The following is a 20,663-nucleotide window of genomic DNA, read 5'->3' on the forward strand; positions in this document are numbered from 1 at the left end:
GGGACCTCAGCCGAAGGACGGCGTTTTCTTTTTGCGTTTGCTCTGCTTCTTTTTGGGTGCTATGCAAGTTTTCTTTCAGCCTTCTAATTTCAGATCCCAAGGAGATGCTTTTCTCCAGGGCCTCAGCCTTCTCCCTCTTGAGGATTGAATTCTCGTGTTGTACATTTGATTGAGATTTTTCAGAACTCAACATTAATTCTTTCATTGTTACTTTATTTTGCTGAAGCTCAGTCTCCATCTGCAATAACTTTGTTTCTTTGACTATTCCCTCTCTGGTCTCTTTCTTCAATTCATCTTTAGTTCTTTGTAGGGAAGAGCTGAGCTCTAAGAGTTTAACATTTAAGTTCTCTACATTCCTCTCTGCTGCTCTCTTGTCGTTCTGTAGAACATACATTTCCTCCTTTAGGTTCTCTGTCATTGTCTCTGAGCTGCCTGTTAATCCTTTAACACTGAGCTTATTTTTGAAAAGCTCATCTTCTAAGGACTTGACTTTGTTGAGATGTCGTTGACTTTCAGCAGATTCGTTTTGCAATTCTGCATTTCTTTTCTTTAAGATCGTGGTCAAATCATTCAATTCAGCATTTTGCATGCGGATCTTTTGGTTTGCAGAATTATTATCAGCAGAGACTGCCTTCAGCTCTGATTTCAAAATTGCTATTTCTTTTTCATAATTGTCAATTTTTGAATGAAGTACATGGATTTTCTGCTGCAGTTCATTCTTGTTCTTCCCCTCTTCACTATAATCCTGCAGTTTAATTTGAAGCTTGTGTGATGTCTGAGTCGTATTTTTTAGTTCCTCCTCAATTATTCTAATTTGTGATTTGGTGCTTTCGACTTGAGACTTGAAGATTTTAATTTGCTGATCCTTGCTGCTAATTTCCATTGTCACCTGATCAAGTTTAGCCGTTGTGTTCTTCAGATTATTTTCCATTTCCAAATTAAACTGGTTCAGCTCATCTACCATTTTCTGCAATTGAGAAGCAACTAATTCCTTTCTTGAAAGTTCGGCTTCAAGGTTTTTATATTTCAGCTGTGACGCCTGCTCAGTTCTCTTAAATACGTTGTTTTGTTCGTTAGCTGTTTGAACCTGATGTTTCCACCTCTCTATCTCGCTCTTCAACAACTTAATCTTTTCTTCAGAAAGTACTCTCTCTTTTTCAAGCGACTCTATTTGGATCTTAAGACCTCGAATCTCACTGTCAGATGAGGCATTGGTTTTTGTCAACTCGTTATATTTTAACTTGAGATGATCAAACACTGCCTGCTTGGAAGAGACCTCTTCTTCTAAAATGTTAATCTTGAAAATATTGTCTTGCTCCATGGAGCCTTTCTTTTGCAGTTCTCCCTGGCTGATCTTCAACTGCTCCTTAAGGCCCTCGATTTCAGTGCTTTGGAAGAAGATGTTCTGTTCCAACGAGGACTTTGCTCTTTGAAGAGATCTGATTTCCTCCTGAAGTTCGTTGATGGATTTCTTCATGTGTAGTGCTTCCTGATGGAAATCCTCTGATTGCTTTCTCGTGTTGATCCTTGCAGATTCCATGTCCATCTGAAGTTCCTCCAGCCTGGTGTTGCTGGCATCCAACAGTTTTTTATAACGTCGGGCCTCCTCCTCAGCTATGTCTGCTCTTTTGTGGATGATGACTAGTTCCTCCTGTTTCTGCTGCAGGACTATGGTCATGATGCTTTGATTTTCTATAACTGTAGATGATCTAAGGTCACTGATGGCTATCGACTGGCTGTCAGAAGACAAAGTCTGCAGAGCTTTACCACTTTCTTTAACTTGGACTTGACTTTGCACCTGTTCATACGTACCTTCCTCTACATTAATTTCTCTCTGGATTTCGTGTCTTTTAAGATCGTGGCCATTGGTAGTTTTTAAGAGGTCTTCTAGTTTCTTCTCAGCCAAAGACAGCCTGGCCTCTGACTGCTTAATTAACTGTTTTGTTAGACCTAATGCCTGCTCACTGGCAGCTTTGTCTTTTACCGCTATTTCTAGCTTTGTGCAATACAGAATAATGTCATTTTCCAGCTGTGATTTCTGAAAAGTTAGATCTTTGATTGTCTTCTGTTGAGTCTCTACTTCTCCTTCCAACTTGTCCAGCTGTGCTTGTCTTTCAAGGAGCAAAGCCTCCTGTTCCTGGAGCCGTTGCTTAAGTCGACTATTCTCTATTTCCCCTGCAGCTTTTTGGACCTCCATGTTCTCTTTCCTTTTTGTTTTCTCTGCTCTCTCAAAAGCCTCCCTGCTCTATAATACAAAACAATAATTCATCCACTTTTTCACATTTAATTAGAAATTGTATCTTAAATTGCACGAATATTTGACTTCTTACCAGAGGCATGAAAACCCATCTCTCCAGGAATTTGCAACTTTTAAGACAGTGGGACTTATTAGTTAGCAAAAATATTTGGAGGGTTAAAGACCAATTAAAGTTAGATTAAGTTAGATTTATATAAGCATATTTTTACAGCACATGTCACTGCTTTGATCTCTGTACCTTTGTTAGAATTAATACTACACAAACTCCTAGAGAGACTTTATTTTCCCACAGAAAGGCCATATAAGAGGATTTGGTTCAGAAAATAAAAAAGCTCTCTCCTCCCTGCAAGTAGGCGTCACCAGCAATAAGAAGTTACCCTACATGCAGACATGCACCGCATTCACACTTTTCCTTTGCTTCTTTCGCAGGTTGAAGCAAATGTCTTCACTCGTGATCAGCTGATCATATAAACACCCCTCAAGGGATATAGCTTGCAACATAATTGTATCATTCAATACTTCTTAGTGAGGCAGGAAAATACAATGTGATGATACAACCTGTCAATCATGCAAAGATAAGAAGGTAAAGCTGGTCTGAGCGAGGTTTAGATTGTCCAGCAGACGCTACTTTAAATGTAGGAAGGAAAGAAAGGGAAGGACGGAGGTCTTACCTCTTCGTCTTCAGTTCTCTTCAATGTTTCACTGGCAAACTTCACATACTGTGTCATGAGAGTTACAAGAGCAGTGTAGCGGGTTCGAAGATCCATAAACTGTGCAAATTTAAGGGAAACATGCATCGTCATTAACATTTACTCTAAATAGAAAAAAACCTTTTCTTATTTACCAAAGTTAAATAATAGGTTTACCTCCTGCTGAATGGCATCAGAAGAACTCTGCATCCTACGTTTCTTGAGAGGGGACTTGTGCTGGGAGTCAACCATCGCTCTGAAGGTCATCAGCTGAAGTTCATAATCCTGCATGGAAGTTCATGTCAAAGTTTAGCTATAACAAAGCTAGAATGAGAGTATATCAGTATATCTGTATACCAGAGAAGCCATGAGAACATTTAAGGTAAATAAGTTTACCTTAATGGCAGATGAGTACTGCTCTGAGAACTTCTGACACTCATCAATTCTGCTCTGCTTTTTTTCAATTTCACCAACAAGAACCTGAAAAAACAAACAATTAAATATACACATCTGTAAATGCCTTTATCGGATTGTGGAGAAGTAAGTTCATGTCCTACCTTCTGTTTGTTTAACAGCTCAGACAGGGCCTTGCTGTCGTCAGGTTTGTTTTCTTGGGCCTTTATCTGTGCTGCTTCCATTTCTCTAACCCATTGATCGAGGCTACAGTAGGACTCTCTGTAGTGTTTCAGAGATTTGCTGATGCCGTCCAGGTCCCTAAGCCTGAAAATGAAAGGTTAATAAGTAACACTTGTACTGCTTGCACAAATGGGATATATTATCATTTCCTGAGGAGATAAAGCCTCTCTAACCTGCCATCAATCTGGGAGTGAATGTTCTGCCATCTCTCACTCAGCTGATCAGCTTTCTCTTTGTGCCAGTCCAGATCAAAGTCACGCTCGTTATGTGCCCTAAACATGCGGTCACCGACCACCCGTGCTCTGTGCAGCCCATCCTCCATGTCATGGAAAACCTCCTGCTTCTCGTCAATCTCTGTCCGCCATTGCTGTGACCAGAAGGAACGACTGTTGCTCAAAATGATATATTTTTTAAATGCTGCCAATGTTGTTGCGATGCAACACAGTGTATTTACCTTAAGTGTTGAAATGACGGCCTCAATGGACCTGACGTCAGAGTTCATAGCGTCTTCCTCATAGAGTTTGGATTCATAAGCCTTCACTAGCGCCTCTGCACTCTGGCTGTGCTTCACCACTAGGCTCACTGTTTTCAGTCTGCAACACAAAAGGAAACATCTCTTCAATTCAAGTAATTCCATGCAAATACCTAATTTGTAAAAGAAAAAAAACATCTAAATGCAGCCTTGATTACTGCTAGACAATGCAGGGAGTTTCTTACTTGTCCATGTAAATGGAAGACATGGAGTACACTTGGCTCATGCTCTGGATGAGGACGGTGAGTTCAGAGGAGAGTTTTGGTACTGAAGGAGAACCTGCAGCCTGTTGGAGGAACAGCTCACACTTCTCTTTCATAACGTCAAGGTCCTCCTTCAGTTTATTCAGCTCTGCTGACTTCTTCTGCAGAGTGGCACAAAGAATATGAGGATGAACTCAAAAGAACGGTAAGATGTTATGGACATTATAAGATGACCATGAATTAACTAATTATAATGCAACTAATAAAATAAGACAGGCAAGTTCTTGAATATGTGAAATGATTATTGGTACCCAGACGTGTACCTCGTGTTCTGTGATGCAATTCAGACTCTGCTCCAGGTCGTCTCTCTCCAGCGGTGTGCGAAGTTGCCTGATAAGGTGTTCTTCATAGGCCTCAAGATGCATTCGGAAGTTGCGTATCTCTGAGATGTAATGATTATATACCGACTCCTCCTGTTCCTCTGTATGCCAGAAAAATACAACGTGCAAGATTAATTACACAAAAGAATAAATATAGCTTTAAACTGTGATAAGAAATGTATATTTGACTTTTTGAAAAACTAAAAGAAGCCAACAAAAACATTTACTAAAAGTAAAAATTCTATTTTATAGGGTGAATGTTTAACCTAAACATAACAAACCTAACAAACAAAAGCCCCTCTAGGTGGCATCACTATCACAGCACAAGACTGAGTAGAGCCTGTATGATGAAACCAAATCACGATGAAGGAGGATAGGATGAAAATATCAACCTATATCTTTTATAAGATGAGAACGTGTTCTATGAAAGTAGAGGGGGCATTCACTTAATTGCCTTTGTTCATTTTTTCTGTTTGTTCCGGTTAGTAGTCTGTATTATGTATGTATTTAAAAAACATAACTGTGCATTGACTTCATTCCAGTGTTTGCATCTTGGTCACAGCTAAACCAACCAAACTCATAAACATAAATCCAGAAGGCGTCAACTTAAAGCTTGAATTGCTTAAAGAACCATGGGTTTCCCTTGTGTGATTAGTTCAACATGCAGCAGAGACAGCAGAGGGGAAAATGGGATTCTCGCCTCTTTCTGCAGATCTGAGTAATTCCTCATAGTACTCTTTGCAGGCTGCGACGTCTCTCTCTAGCTGGGCACAGTCGGCCACTGTGAATACCTCGGACTCCTCACTGGCTTCGAGAAACTCCTCGCAGTGGGACTGCAGGTTTCTCAAGACCTGTTGATGCTCACCTTGTAACATGGTCTTTATCTGAATAGAGAAATAAAAGCGTGAATAACAAAAACATGCGCTAGGATCGGAGTCTAAACGGGAAAGTGTCATAATTCAAACATACTGAAGCCACATTCCAGTTGCGGATGGCACGTATGTCAGCCACCAGGTAGTGCCAAGACACCACGCTCTTCATGTTGATGTGGGAATGGTGCCACAGTGCCAGGACATTCTGGAATAACTGTTCCGTTCTGCAGGGAAAAGCAAGAGGTAGAAAAAGTGTATTCCACCAGAAGCAGGTAACCACAGCTTTGAACTGAACAATAAGTTTTACTTTGAAGTAAGGAGGACAAAATCAAGCCTTCCATCTTAGCATCTCACCTTGTAGCCATGTCAACAGCCTCTTTGTTGGGTGGAGGCACAGTGAAACAAACAGAGGGCACCATGGCCTCATTGCCTGCTGGGTTGATGACTTTCCACTTGGCCCGGTGAGAGTTGCTGGCCAGTACGCACTCGTCCTCTTTGTAAATGGTGATCTGAAAACAGTCGTGTTGAAGTGTTGGTTCACTATAAATCTGCAAAAGAACTCAGACGAACGACGCAGTGATTTGACGGCGAGAAGCCTGCGTACCTCTATCTGACGATAGTCACAGATGGCTCTGACAGGGATGGAGGATCTCACTGGGCTTTCAGGGTTTCTGGGCCTGAGCTGCACTATGTTCTTGGCACTGCCCACTAACCCAGCCACGGTGCTGCGGTACTGAAGAAGCTGCTCTTTCTCATCCTAGAGACACACCAGATAACAAAAATTGACGTTTATTTTCATTTCGATTTGCAACTAACTCCACACAAACTCTCACTTCACATCTCTTTCAGTCAGTTTACCATGGACTCCTGAAGGAGATCCTCCAGTCGGTGTAAGCTGCTTGAGCGATCACAGCTGTACTTTCTTTGAATGGCATCTTGAAGGCTCTGGAGGTAATCCAAGGACTCTTTGGCATCCCGGAAAAACTGCAGAAGGGAAGAAGAGTAACAAGTTAGATGTGACCAACAAATGCATTTTGCTGCAACGACTGTTAAAACCGGCAGCAACTCACCTCAAAATAAACAGCATTCTCTTTGAGATGCTGTTCTACGCATGAGCACAGCTGTAAAATCCAGCTCCACTGTGTCTGCATGGCGGCCCTATACGCCTGGGGGAGAACCACATGAAATCCAGTTACTATAGCTGAGAAAATGCAAGATTTAAAGTGGAGTCTTCTGTCATATTGACCCTGTAGCTGAGTATTCAGGGAGAAAACAGCGCTTACTTCAATAGTGAGCCTGGCTGGGTGGTTCTTGAGCATCAGGCGCTCTGCCTTGTTCTGCACGGACTTGATCACTTCTTCCTTTTCGTCCAGCTCTCTCATCAGATCCTGTGTAAAGAGATTAAGAATCTCAGGCCTCCAGTAATGGAAAGGACCCAGTCAATCTATCCTCTCACACAATCCAATGTCCTTTATCACACAGCTGAGTATAAAGTTAATCATTTAGGCCACAATCCCTTCAAGGAGATTAGTCTTTTTTTTAAATGGATGCAGCTGCAACATAGCCAAACGGGAACACCCAAAAATATCTGTGTGAACAAGACCTTGTTATTCTGTCTGCATGGAACATTTCACAGATTTATTTACAGTTAATTACAACATTGAAACAACACAAAACATACAGCATGGTAGTCTCTTTTCTTGGATATGTTGCTGTTGCGATCGCTCCAGTCAAAGGCAACCTCCTCTTCCTCCTTCTCGTTCAGCCAGATGAGCTCCTGAGTTGCGTGTGACACAAAGTCATGCAGGCTTTCCAGGTGGCTCTGTCGCTCTCGTGAACAGCTCTGAAAAGAGGCAGATATTCATTGTCAGACTACAACAAAACAGTGCATACACAGTTTTAGCATGTATTGCTTCAAAGATGTTTGATGACTGCTTAACAGATCACCTACCAAGAGCCTTTCATACTGGTTTTCTAGCGTGTTCAGTTTGTCTGAATATGTTATTTTTATGGGGATGGTCATCTGAATCTGAGGAAAGATAAGTGCAGCACCATTTCAGACTCACATTTAGTTTCTAGGTAGGATTGGTTAGAGGTAAACTAGAAAACACCTACTTCACTAAGTTTTGCATCTTTAAGGCTCATTTGAAATTCTTCAATGGCTCTGTGGACACTTTTGTGGTTTTCTAAATGCAGTTCCGCACTTGGCAAATCAGATCCCCACTCTGAACGATCCAGCTGCACCTTTAATAATACAGAAAAACAATATTCAGTTTCTCTTTTGGATGCGTACCATCAATGCGACAGCACATTACAAACACACTGATGGGAACAACTCACCTTCATCTCTTCCACCCAGCTCAGAAGGTCCAGCAGGAACTTCATGTTGACCTCCTCTTCTGTCATGTTGGAGTCTGCCAGAGAGGATTTCAGTAAGGGCTTGCGGATCTGCATGTTTTTCAGATGCCTGAGGCCGCCTGGGTCCATGCCACCGCCACTGCCCATGTAGCTCTGGACTGAAGAGGGCTGCAGACCGGGGGTCAGGCACGGTGTAAGGCTAGAGGTGAATGTGGACCCAGGGGTACCTAACCCCCCCGGGGTGAGTGCGGGAGTCAGGGCTGACGTCAGGCTCGGGTTGATGTTCTGAGAGAAGTTCAGGCTTTGTGTGATGCCTGAGATCATCATTTTGGTTTGTTCTGTCGTCAGTGTGCGACATTTGCTGTACACAGAAGAACTATCTGCTCTCAGGGCCACAAGTTCATCGCGGAGTTTCGACACCCTGTATTCAGAAAGGAACAGCAATATGAGATGTCTTAATGTAGGAGACAAAAAACACAGTGTTATTTTTGAGAGAGGATATACCTTGTACCTTTGGACAAGTTGATCTGCAAAAGGAAATTTCCCATCGAGAAGAATTTGAATGTCCACCACTTGTTGCCTGAGGATATTCTCACACTCCGAAAGGTGGCCAGCAATCTCAGCTTCATTCAGGAACTGAATACCAGACTCGAGACGTTTTGCATCCTTAGCAGAGTAAAGAAAAGGGACTCAAAACACGAGACAAACACTGTGCACACAATGTGTTATTTCAACTGGCATAAAGGTAAACAGAGATTAAACAAAACGTACAGACTGCAGAGCAGTTCTTGCAAGTGCCAGCTTGTCCTCGCCATGGACACAGTCCCGCTGGACCCTGTTGGCAATCTGTTGCAACATCTCAAGCCTACAAAAAGAAAAACATTAAATTATGAGTTAACAGTTATCATTTTAGTGAAACAAAAAAGGAAGATTTACAAGGCATCCTGGAACCTCACCTGGATCCATAAACAATGCTGTTATTGAGAAAGACTGAGCTGTTCATTAGTAGAGGTTCGTTGAGGATGGCGTCACCGGAGCCGTAACTGTTGAAGCTACTGTTGCTCACGGACGAGATCCCGCTCAAACAGTCCATCTTACTTTACGTGGTAAACTACCGCTGCTACCCCCTAGACTCTCAAAGCGTCAGTAACATTTTCTCCACTCAATCATCCCTCTTCAAGGATCCCAGCCTGGAACCAGCATCAACCGCTTGACTGGGAGCGTTCGCAGACCTAACTGACGGAGCGGCTTTCAACCCGCTCATATTTATAGTGCTACAGCCAGGTGCAGAGCATGTAAAGTGACTCCTACCCTGAAATAATGTGCAGCCCTCGGGGGATTACAATTAAATAGCAGGTTGAGACAGTGTTCTTTCATAAAAACCGAGCGTGCATAAAGTGCTGCCAAACTGCGGTCAGAACTATTTCTGCCAGTTTGCACCACACCCAACATTATTACTGTTAATATTTCATGTTTATAGATCATAAAGGCAGGAATGGAGATGTAATTTTGTCTAAGCTTTTGTCAACAGAGTCTTTGGACTTGGCGTTGAGTTTCCGTAGAAATAGTAACTACTCTGAAATAAACACTGATGATGACCAAATTCAAAAGTTCAAAAGGTCAACTGAACATGCCATAAAAGAAAAGAAAGAAAAGAAAACAGACACTCTTTGCAGTCCAATCATTAGCATATTTCTGTCAATTTAAAGTAACAGGATACTAGATCATTCATGATATATATTATATGTAACAGTTCATAAATCTCCAGATGGAAATCACCTGGAAGTGTGCAAAGGTTCAGTTGGGGGACTTTTACTTTAGTTTAAGATTAATCTTTGACATAAACACTGACTCTCACAGGAGCAGAGACATTAGTGGGCTTGCAATATGATGCCGTAGTACTTTGCCCCCACCAACCCCAGCTAATATTATGCTGACCCATGTAACTTATTTGTCCTTTATCTAAACTCTTTTCACTTACAGAGGCAGCAAATTACCACAACATCTTGGAAAACATTAGCACACGTTTGTAATTTCTAAACACCAGTTACGGAATGTGAGTTGTGGCTGTAAGTAAACAACAATACTATATAAAGACAATAAATTACATTAGTTTGATGCAGGAAACACAAAAGTATAAAAACGTGCAGTGCCTCCACATACCTTTCCACTTCAGGCCTCAGACTCTTCTCTCTTTCCAGCATAGCGACAATAAGTTTACCCCATTCCTTCTCCACGTCGTTTGGGTGATGACCCTGCGGTAACTGAATACGTCCAAACTCGATCCACATCTGGCAAATATGCCACAAACAGACTTTTTAGCAATACAGTGTATAATATGTGATCGAAATTAACATGGTCATTTATTCTGAATGTGTATACCTCAAGCATTCTATAGAGATTGTTGATTTTTGTCTTGTCGTTCTCTTTCAGTGGGATTTCGTGTTCTTTAAACTGGAGATATTGTGTATAAAGTGCCTGTAAAAAAAGCAGAGATTATAATAAACATGGTTAACCATAGAGCATCAGATCAGATGTTATCCGGTAGATAGATTTGTTTGTATGCTCCCCTTGTCCTAAAGACAATTGCATTAAGGTGCTTTTACTGTTAGAAGCTATTGATGTCTTGCAGCAAATGCACGCTGCTGCTCTCTCATATCCATCAATACATCGTTTAAGAGTCAGTTACAGCAGATAGATGCTACATGAGGGTTCTTTGAAGCAGACCACCCTCCTTTCACCTCACCGACACCATACCCAGGTTCTAAGCATCTTTAAAATTAGACAGCTAAAGCTAGTCATAAAGCTAAAATGATTAAAGCCTTCAATACCTTGAGTTCAACAGGGTTGTTTGGGAATGATCGATCTGACATTATGCCCACATTGTGTCTGATCCACTGGCTGAGGTATTTGATCATGTTCTGGTACTCCACCCATTTGATATCAACATCCTGTTCAGAGAAAAAGGATCATCAGCCATTAAGAACTTTTCAGCACATTCCCTTGGGTCGGGTGTCATAGGCTCACATTAGGATTGATTCCATCCACTCCATCGGGTACTTTTGGGAAAGCATCGTACAGCGTTGAGACGTATGTGATGACAGATTTTTCATCGGGTGACTGAACATCTACATCTGATGAGGGAAATGAAAAGAAGTTCACAAATTCCACACATGACATTGAGTTCAGAGGAATTACCCCTCAAGCCAAAAATCCAAACTTCGTGATTTATAGCACAAAGATGTGAAGGGGTTTCAGAGTGTTTCGATGCGTTTGGATCTCACCCTCGGGGTCCAGCAGTCTGGCCACCCCCAGCCGCTCGGCAACACAAAAGGCATTCTCTAAATTTGATCGGTTGGCCTGCGTCGACACATAGCTCATGTCAATCAGATCCGGCCTGAAATAGAGACGCATAGAGGCCAGTAAGTTCAGGAAAAAACAAAGCATACCAACTAAAAGAGAAGAGACAGCGGAAGTGGACGAAGACCCCATAACTTGAACTGCGTTTCCTTCAGTGTTACAGTACCTGTATTTATGAATGATGGCATTAAAGAGCCTGCCGTCCCTCCAGGAGGTTGTGAAGTTGTCACAACGTACGCCTACGTAGCCATCGGTTATCTGCCTGGACCAGAACAGCAGCCTCTCCTTGGCTGTCATGTCCTCAGACTCCCCCGTCACATGGATCTCTGAGATCTGTGCAGAACGTGCAAATGTTAAATGTGTATTCGCCGGGGCTTCGTACAGAGACACAAATTTAACCCACAAACCTTTGACCGTAAAAAAATGTTTCGTTACTGAGTGGTAACAAACAATTTGAAATATACTGCAAGTTACAGTCTTCAAAATATGTATGTCACAGCAAAGGACTGAACATTTTAAGCTTCCCACAAATGTTATGGTGCAGAAATTCATATTATGAGATGAAAGTATCTATTTCATATTAGAATCAAGTGCGAATGAAGTGTGAAAGAGGTAAAAGTTTCCATTTCTGGCTCATTAGGATGATACAGAGTTGCGTCATACATTTGCAAATGGTTTTACGACGTGTTATATTGAAGATTACGATCACCTCTAACAATGTTTCGTCTGGTTTGTTGCACATTTAAGGTGTGTGTGGGGGAGGGGGGGGCGTAGGCGGCCAGGTGACATTAATCATGCAAACAACAGTGAAAGACAGAGATAGTAACAACACACTACAGATTGGACAAGACAGACACAAAAAGAATAATGCAGAAGAAGAAATCTTGTAGCAGTACCTCAAACAAAAAATATCAAAGAATTAGAATCTCACAAACTGCTGAGTCGCTTTTTCTGTGGGCAGGCTGAGCCCGCACCCCGTGAATAAACAGAATAAAAAATATTCAATAAGACCCATCATTAATCCACAAGCCTCATGCTGCGTTTTTTCAGTTCAAACTTAGCATTTTAGTCCGAACCGATTTAGCTGTAAATAAACCAAAAGGTCCACAAGGCCTCTGCGATGATTTATAAGGATGATTTCACATCGCTGTCGGACAGAGGATGGTGAATGAGCCTGTTGATATTATAACTCTAATACGCTGTTCATATAAACTCTGACTGGTATTAGTGTACAACGTAAAGAAGAAGAGGCAAAAATCAGCCGTGAGTAGTTGGAGGGTTGTTGGATGTATATTCAACAAAACCAAAAAACTCACTAATAAACAAATCAAAACAGGATATCAGCTGACTATGAGTCCACAATTGATTTGAAACTAAGTCTAAAATCTATTCTCTGACAAAAAGTGTACATACATCTACATCTACACACATTAAGCAGGTTTCAGGTAAATGATGCCCAATTATGCAGGCAAAGCACCTGGTTTAAAAACAAGACGTTTGATTTGTGATGCAGAATAACAGAGAGCAAGAAACCGCAAAGGTGCCATAATACTGTGAAAACAATTGGCGTTGCTTGAAAAAACTAGTTTATCAAGATGAACTGGCATTGTTCTCAAGAAGTGCTCAAATAAGCAATGCTTTATACTCACACTCCAGTATAGATCATAACTTCAATGATTTAGACACCAGCCGGTCAATGCAGTGACGTGCGGTGAGGTTGCTGGCTGGGGAGGCACTGACTCTTTCAAAGTCAGATTTACAAATTCAACAAAGTAGCATAAATCCACTATTCAACTGGCTACTTGCACATTGACTACTGGTTATGTTTCATATCCCGTATCGTGTATTCTTTTATAATTCGGGTAGATGAAATCAAGCGTTCTGATTGGTTGAGAGTGAGTCACGGGGTGTACTGACTGGCGCCATAATGTACTTGTTTCAGTGCGGTGATCAAAATATAAAATAAAAATGAATGTCAATCTCCTTGCTAATCATCAACCCATTTCTGTAGGCTGCTGAAATGCGATACAAGTTTAGTGTCTACAACTTGTGTTGTGCTGAAAGGCAGGAAAACCGTATCATAAAAGCAATAAGGTTTGCCAACAACACCCTTATTAACCCATTATTTACGATAAAGTACAGCCTCTCGTACATTATTGCCTAAATATTTTATATATTTTTTAAATATTATTAAAATAGGGCTGGTTATTAATTTGTGTCGTGTACAGCAGTGTTAGCATGCTCTTACCTGTACTTGTAAATTATGTTAAGTCCATTCGCCTTCATCTCTATGACTGGTGTAAAAGTCATCTTTATCTTCTTTTTGTTCCGTCTCTTTGTCTTATGAGACATTATTGCTCGTTTTTGGTCGGACTGTTTTCAGTCTTAAAGGACTGCTGCGGTGCACTTGACGTTCGCTAAGGTTACTTGCCGGTTTTAGCTAGCACATGCTAACTATGCCACCTGTCCGTAATACGTGAAGAAAAACAATAGCAGAACGAGCCCGTGTGCTCAACACGCCCCCTTCAGGGAGACGGAGGTACTGACTCCAGCAGTAGAAAGCAGGCAGGGAGGCGCACACTCCAGCTGCCTCCCTTACCGCGTCATTCACTGCCTCGTTATGTCAGATTAACAAGACTAAAATACGTGAAATACAGGATGTGTGATAAACTGTATAAACATTACAGTGTATAGACATATAGACACAATAATTACACATGCTCAAATTGAGCAAAAACACAAGCCGCTCAACCGGGTTTATGAGGGATTGCGCAATCCGAGTGGAGGCACCGTTCGTCGCTGCCGCCTCCCCGTATTTGGACAGGAAAATCCACAAATTCAGCAATATTTCCCATTATAATCATTGGATTGATTGGAATGGGTCACTGGGTCAATGTTCATGTTACATTTTATTGTTAAATAAATGCAGTCTACCTCGTTTTGGGTGGAAATACATTTGGCGGGACCTGCAACATGTTGTACGTAGGCAGAGCTCGTGTAGGCTCTGCGTCTCCTCCTCCTGTGTGCTTGAGAGCCACATATAATCTCGGCAAACGTTTCCTCCCTCGCTGGTCTGTCATCACCCCTCGGAGTCCGCATCATGTGCTCCACTGCGCCGAAGCTAACGGCCCTCCTCAACTGTCGCTGCAGCAGCTTCTTCACGAGCAGACCATCCTCAGCTCTGGAAGTTGGGTCAATACATCCAAGCTGTCTTCCTATGGCAGACCTGCTCCTGTTGTCTCCTGTCGGCTCTGGGGAAAACCTTCCCAACCTGTGAGCGAACCCCTCGTTTGACTGATTACAGGGATTTCTGAGGACTAAAGCTGGTACCTCAACAACGCGGATGGCTGTACCGAGTGTCCCCTGGTTGGATGATGGTTGTTTTATCTCTGATGGTTTATCAAGCCTTGCCTTGGACTCCTCTGATTTCCCATCCGGTCCATCTTGAGGCTCTGAATTGCTGCAGGTGGCCTTGGTTGTGATATCGCCACTTCCAGGTCTCCTGGAAGATCCAGCAGGCTGAAGGGCGTCCGATTTTCTCTTCTTTCTCTGAAAATAGCGTCGCCCTTTAAGCTCTTTAGATCCAAGGCTCAGTGGAGCTTTCTTGGGGTCGACGTAGCATTCCTCTTTGGGGCCTCGGACACAGCCGCAGGTGTTTCCCATGGCTGACAGCCAGGCGCTCTCTCACCCATCGACAGTGGTGAGCAGCCAGCGTGGTTTCAGGCAAAATATCCGGTGAGTCCCACTTGACCTAAAGAATTGCTTTCCCATTGACAGAAAGTCCTGTCCGTGCGACTTGCACGCGGCAAAGAGTGACCGACGAGCCGGTGAAGCTCGCTCCACTCTGGCAGTGTTGACTTTTTCCTTTTGTCGTCCCACAACTGAGAACAGGTCAGCCTCTCTCTCTCCCTCCCTCCCTCTCTCTCTCTGTATCGCTCTCTCTAGACTCACTCCTCTGGCACTGGAATCTTTTTTGACCTTTGAAACATTTCTCTGGCTTAGCTAATCCAGTGCTAACGCTGTAAATGCACACACACACACACACACACACACAGACGCAGCCCATGTGCTTACATTTTTCAGCTGTGCAATTTAAAAAGTACTTGTGCAGGGACCTGTTTTGTACCAGTCTGTTTAGTCAACAGAGTAAACATGTGTGGATCCCAGCTGCCTCTTATGTTTCCTAGGATTTGTGTGTGTCATGAGGAGTGGAGGGGGGACAAGGTGCAAATGGCCCAGTGGACGCCAGCTGATGGCCATCTATTATGCTGTGAGAAATTATGACTCAGCAAGTTGAGACCATCCGCTGAGAAAAAGCCTTTGAAATAACAGCGTAGGTCATCGAGAGCAGCCGAAGCAAAGGGCAACTCCAACAGGACAACAAAGTGCTTTCGCTGTCTACTAATCAAGCCACGGACAATGGCAGAGCCAGAGGTGGGGCTTAAGTCCAACAGTTTAAACAAACACTATTATCTGAGCGGATCGCCACCACTGCAGTTCACAAGGGGGAAAAACGCTCCAACGAGGAAGGGATTCACCACATAAAACCATTACAACAACATAACCCGGCCTGACGGGGCACAAGTCCACTGTGGAGGAACCTATCAGTACTTGAAATGACATGACATGAAGATAATTAAGTAGTGTGAACAAGGGTAAATATATCGGCACAGCTAAATAACATAAAAAACCCTGTGCCATTGTCAGCTTACATTATTTAAACACCAGGATGTTTCCCTGAAGGTCAAAGTCACCTGACACACGGCACAGTTCAAACTACAGTGTACCGATGACTCACACTGTTCAAAACTGGTGTTGCCACAGTATTCTATCATGTTTGTAGATGTTTTCTTTCAGTGAAATAAATAATTCATAACATTTCGTGATTCATTCTTAGTTGCTATGCGCAGATGGTTCTGGGCGGTAAATGAATGAAATGGTTTGATCAGGACCAATCGCTTGTGTAGAGAGCAACAGACAGAGGCAATCAGAGCAATACAAACATACAAGACCAACAGACATAGAGAACGAGACAACATGACATGGCGGTGCATTATCACCGTCTGTGCACTAAAATAAACATTGCATAACACCAGGTTTCAAGTAGAGAGGGTAACAGAAGCCTCGTGTGATGAAATCAACCTCTTATCTGTAGAGGCACGATCGCACAATGGATGGACACTGAAACAACGAGATTACCAACTAAGAGATCGCAATTTGAGGTCAAATATACACCACAGTTCTGTGTAAGCCAATAAAGAGGAATTCATATGAAAATATAGGCCCCCAAATCAACTTATGTAAAAAAAAAAAAAAAAGTTCATCCATTTCAATCAGCTGTCAGTCGTGGCTATATAATGAGGCCTGAGATGCACACTGAGACATTTCTCTGGTGCTGCTATCGCTGTGGATCAAGAAGAAACAGGCCCGGTGCTGCTGGGCTTGCGTGAGACAACGGCAGCTGGCAGCTTCACCGACGCTCCCCGTCCGCGAGTCCAGACAGAATTTCCAATAACCACTTAAACACCCATATTGTCCTTGAAGGCGTCAGTCAGAACGATGCGTATGTTTCCTGACAGAATGTGAAAGACTAATAGATTGTTCCTGGCCTCCACCAACCGCTCCAGTCATGCAGTGTGTGGCACCGACATCACTAAGGGACGCGGAGACAGACAGAGGGAGAAAGCCTAGGAGGCTTCTGGATGCTTTTGGGCTTCGTGCAGAAGCTTTGATAGACACCTGGATCCTCCTGGCACACACGCTAACCCACTCAACATGATTTGTGTCGCTCCAGCAATAAAATGCAAAGTATCTCCAATGAGAATATTCATGAGCAACACTTTTTTGCACGTACAATAATCGATTGCGTAGCATGAAATACTAACAGCAATAACAAATCAAAGCAGCGTTCAAGCTATCGTCATAAGACTCATTACTGACACTTAACTGTGTCTCAACACACCCTATGAATAGCAAAACTTTTTTTCACTTTCAGGAGCTATATTACGCTACCTTTATAAGTAATAACTCAAGCTGAATAAAACCTATATTACAGTAAGCCTGGAAAACACTGACATCATATGTCATAACTATCACCTTTAATGAGTAAGACTACAATCTCAACGTTCGGCATGACACACTGAATGCTGCGCAGCTTTGACACCTTGTGGTCAAAAGAAGACTCAACAACAAAAAGGTTACTCTATTAAAAAACCTCTGCATTTAAAAATGAAGATCCAGTAAGATGTAAACATACACACAGGGTTAAAATATCAGTCCATATTAATTTGACCTCATTACATTGAATACAATGGAAAATAAGTACTAATCCTGTGTCCATGTAATACATCTTGGGTAGTAATACTATACGAATGACTAAACCATGAGATGACGCTGACCTGAAAGTGCAGAATTATGGTCCAGATCAATCCCAGGGTAAGTTTTGGATTGCCGTCTGTGATGTCATCATTCCTGATGTTTACAAGTTTGACCTGATGACAGGAAAGAAATTATTAGCATACTTACAATATCTCCAAAAAAAAGTCACTTGCATCAACTGGATTAGTGTACGTAAGTGGTGAATATTAGTGTGACTGTTTTGTCTATTTTGACTTGGGCCTGTTATTTAAAAAGCACCACAAGGTGGCACAACAGTTATTAATTTCAACTCTCTGAGTTGAGAGAGGGAAAATAATACTTAAAACTAGTTAAATGCAATAAAGTGGCCAGGATTTTTTTTTAATCTATGACATATCAGAGGGAAGCATTGACAGACAAAAACATGTGAATCATACAAACATGTTATTACTGCAATTCATTGCTGCAGGGGGAGATTTAAATAAGCATTAACAGATGATTTTAAATTGAAAGACTATATATCAACACAATTGTGACCATGTATGATTCCTTTGTCTCAAGCCTTACGTCATATCTAGTTCTTGTTCAGTAGCAAGGCTGTTTTCTTCATCATATCCTGTGAGGGGAGGGGGGGGGCATCAAAGCTCTCTGAAACCCTGCTGCAGGGATTTGTGGTCAGCGCTCCTTAAATGCTGCAATTGCCATTTATGGGAGTTGATTTTTAGAAATGTTGGAGAGTAGTCAGTATCTAGGCCTTTGCTTGCATTGTTTTGCATCAGTGGTAACAAGGGAATAAACTTAGAATTGGTATGATGCAACCGCACACATAAACTGCTACTGTATATTTATTATAATATTGGCTAGAGTGCTTTCCAATCAAAAGCGTTTCAGAGTGTGCTCGTAATCATCAGTACCTGCCGCCTCTTTAAATAATCCAGTGCTATTTGTACATTCTGGAGTCTGTGGAAGCGCATCCTCCCTCTCTCCCGAGGCTGTGGAAATAAAGAAGGAAGATTGGCCATGTTTGTTAATAAGATCTTTGTCCACATCAGAAAGTACAGAAAAAAAAAATAGTAGCATAGTGGACGAGGGACATGCTTCCAGGTTCTTACCCGCTTCTCTGGTGAGAAAAGACCAAAGAACACACAAGAAAAACTCTCAACGGGAGAATACATTCCCAAAAAACCTGCACATACACAGAGCATTTTCCACCTATTGCGACTCTATAAATGTACTCTTAACATTCAAAAACAAAACAAGTAACAGGTCAATTTGGCTATTAAAATAATCAACAGAAATGTAATCTATTCTGAAAAATTGATTGGATCATTTGTGGGCAGTCAGTGACCACAGCATGAGGGGATGAAATGGAAAATGCACTGTAGCCGGGATGCAGCAGCAATAGACGTGTGCTGCGTTCAGCCGTATATATGTAAGTTGTTCAAAGCTGGAGAAAGATCCGGCTCCTCACAATGGCAAAGCAACAGTAACCCATCTCTCAGAGCTGTCATTCAATGGCTCTCATACATTTATGTTAAAATACTTGAAAGCAAACTCGAGAGTGGCAGATGGAAAAATGTCCTGCTGCTCACAAAGATCCGGAGCGCTTTGTTTGCATGGCTCACTCATGGGCAAAAGATGGTGAGCATTTGGATTTAAAGACCCAAGCTGTATGGGGACATTACTTTCAATATATTGCATCTTTTCAATGCCGTTTCATGGTCAGCGGGCCAAATGTATTATTGATGCAAGTTCAAAAAGACATTTGAGCGTGAAGGGCCTTTAAATCACATGCAAAACTTTCTCTACATCATCACTATCTTCTGGTCGCTGTAGGATTCCAACGTGTTCGCTGATCAAAAGAACGTGGCATTATGAAACACCGTTGCATAGAAATCCCAAATTTTGCTTAATTGGGAAAAGGGAAACCCTACTCTATAAGAAAACATAAGAACTACAATATCTGCTCAAGTCTCCAAAAAGACAAAGCATTTGTTGGGATCGTCTGGTGACTCCTGTTTACGGGACACAACTCTTAGTTAGTTAAAAGGTGGAGGGGCAAGCCACACGTACCCCCTGATCATCATCCACCGTGTCTCCATGCTGCTCAACTGCACATGCTTCTGTCCCACTCACCAACCGCAACGTCTTCAGAAAATCACGCTCCCTTGGCTTATCACCGAAAAGGCAACACATGGGGGGGGGAGAAAGGAAAACATGGAGACACACAGCGGCCAAATCAAAAGGAAGTTAGACAATGGACAGAAAACAATCAACGAGTGGATAACAGAAGAGAAGGAAAGTAAAAGGGAAACAGGATGTTAACAGAAAATAGACAGCTTGAAGTGGATGAAAGTTAGTCACACTGGAGGAGGAGTAACTGCTGGGGTCCTTTGCACAGGAATACATGCAGTTGAATTACAGAAAGGGAAACACAACGTGATAACGTTACGGAGCTCAAGACGGCACAAAGACTGTGTTAACATACCTCAGTATAAGATGAAAGAATGACATCTTAACGGAGAGATTAAATAATAGCAGCACCTAAGTAGCGAGTGCTAAAGCTACCTGAGACACCTATGTCAGCGATAAGCCCTGGGAATGGGGGTCCACATGAAGAGCAGGGAATAAAGGTAGCCTTTAGCAGTTAAAAAGGCTTGTTAGCTTTGTTAATGACCCCAAAAGATGGTTTTCTTTCTTAAAAGCTTTTGCTTGCTTACATTTTGTTGACTGAGACACAACAGCCTTTTCTGCTAATCACCGTGTTTAACGTCCCTCTAAAGTCAGTGGCTACTTGAGCAACACGTTGAATATGTTGAGCACCATCATGAGCAGCAGAAAGCCAAACCCATTGATGAGTATAAAACAAGCAGCTCAACATAAAACATCACAAACACATAAGTACAACATGTCCGTTTCATTGATATATCCCAGAAGGGAAATCCAAAAATAAACAAAAAACAGTCAGAACTTTTATATATTTTATATACTTATATATAGACTTCATTGAGTGGAATTT

At 42.1% G+C, this 20,663-nt stretch overlaps 1 protein-coding gene across 21 annotated transcripts in view; it reads right to left on the reverse strand.

The window, feature by feature from the left end:
• dst (dystonin) overlaps positions 1-20,663 on the reverse strand; it is an 86,637-nt gene that overhangs the window by 48,345 nt on the left and 17,629 nt on the right. For 15 of the 21 annotated variants that reach the window (XM_037465462.2, XM_037465458.2, XM_062566761.1 and 12 more), the window contains 30 exons: positions 19,718-19,816; positions 18,559-18,636; positions 17,686-17,778; positions 11,454-11,620; positions 11,212-11,324; positions 10,955-11,061; positions 10,759-10,878; positions 10,310-10,405; positions 10,091-10,218; positions 8,699-8,792; positions 8,439-8,593; positions 7,910-8,348; positions 7,685-7,813; positions 7,521-7,598; positions 7,251-7,412; positions 6,853-6,957; positions 6,640-6,735; positions 6,428-6,553; positions 6,174-6,326; positions 5,924-6,078; positions 5,667-5,793; positions 5,398-5,581; positions 4,641-4,798; positions 4,300-4,478; positions 4,037-4,175; positions 3,756-3,949; positions 3,504-3,666; positions 3,343-3,426; positions 3,124-3,231; positions 2,929-3,027 (listed from right to left, as the gene is read on the reverse strand). In XM_037465462.2, coding sequence (XP_037321359.2) covers positions 2,929-3,027; positions 3,124-3,231; positions 3,343-3,426; positions 3,504-3,666; positions 3,756-3,949; positions 4,037-4,175; positions 4,300-4,478; positions 4,641-4,798; positions 5,398-5,581; positions 5,667-5,793; positions 5,924-6,078; positions 6,174-6,326; positions 6,428-6,553; positions 6,640-6,735; positions 6,853-6,957; positions 7,251-7,412; positions 7,521-7,598; positions 7,685-7,813; positions 7,910-8,348; positions 8,439-8,593; positions 8,699-8,792; positions 10,091-10,218; positions 10,310-10,405; positions 10,759-10,878; positions 10,955-11,061; positions 11,212-11,324; positions 11,454-11,620; positions 17,686-17,778; positions 18,559-18,636; positions 19,718-19,816 — 4,128 coding nt within the window. Of the gene's footprint in view, positions 1-2,928; positions 3,028-3,123; positions 3,232-3,342; positions 3,427-3,503; positions 3,667-3,755; positions 3,950-4,036; positions 4,176-4,299; positions 4,479-4,640; positions 4,799-5,397; positions 5,582-5,666; positions 5,794-5,923; positions 6,079-6,173; positions 6,327-6,427; positions 6,554-6,639; positions 6,736-6,852; positions 6,958-7,250; positions 7,413-7,520; positions 7,599-7,684; positions 7,814-7,909; positions 8,349-8,438; positions 8,594-8,698; positions 8,793-8,883; positions 9,133-10,090; positions 10,219-10,309; positions 10,406-10,758; positions 10,879-10,954; positions 11,062-11,211; positions 11,325-11,453; positions 11,621-17,685; positions 17,779-18,558; positions 18,637-19,717; positions 19,817-20,663 lie in introns of those variants that run through there. The other 6 variants (XM_037465463.2, XM_037465446.2, XM_037465460.2 and 3 more) reach the window with 2 other exon arrangements.

The sequence above is a fragment of the Pungitius pungitius genome, chromosome 13, assembly GCF_949316345.1.
Source record: "Pungitius pungitius chromosome 13, fPunPun2.1, whole genome shotgun sequence".
In the NCBI taxonomy this organism is placed as follows: domain Eukaryota; kingdom Metazoa; phylum Chordata; class Actinopteri; order Perciformes; family Gasterosteidae; genus Pungitius; species Pungitius pungitius.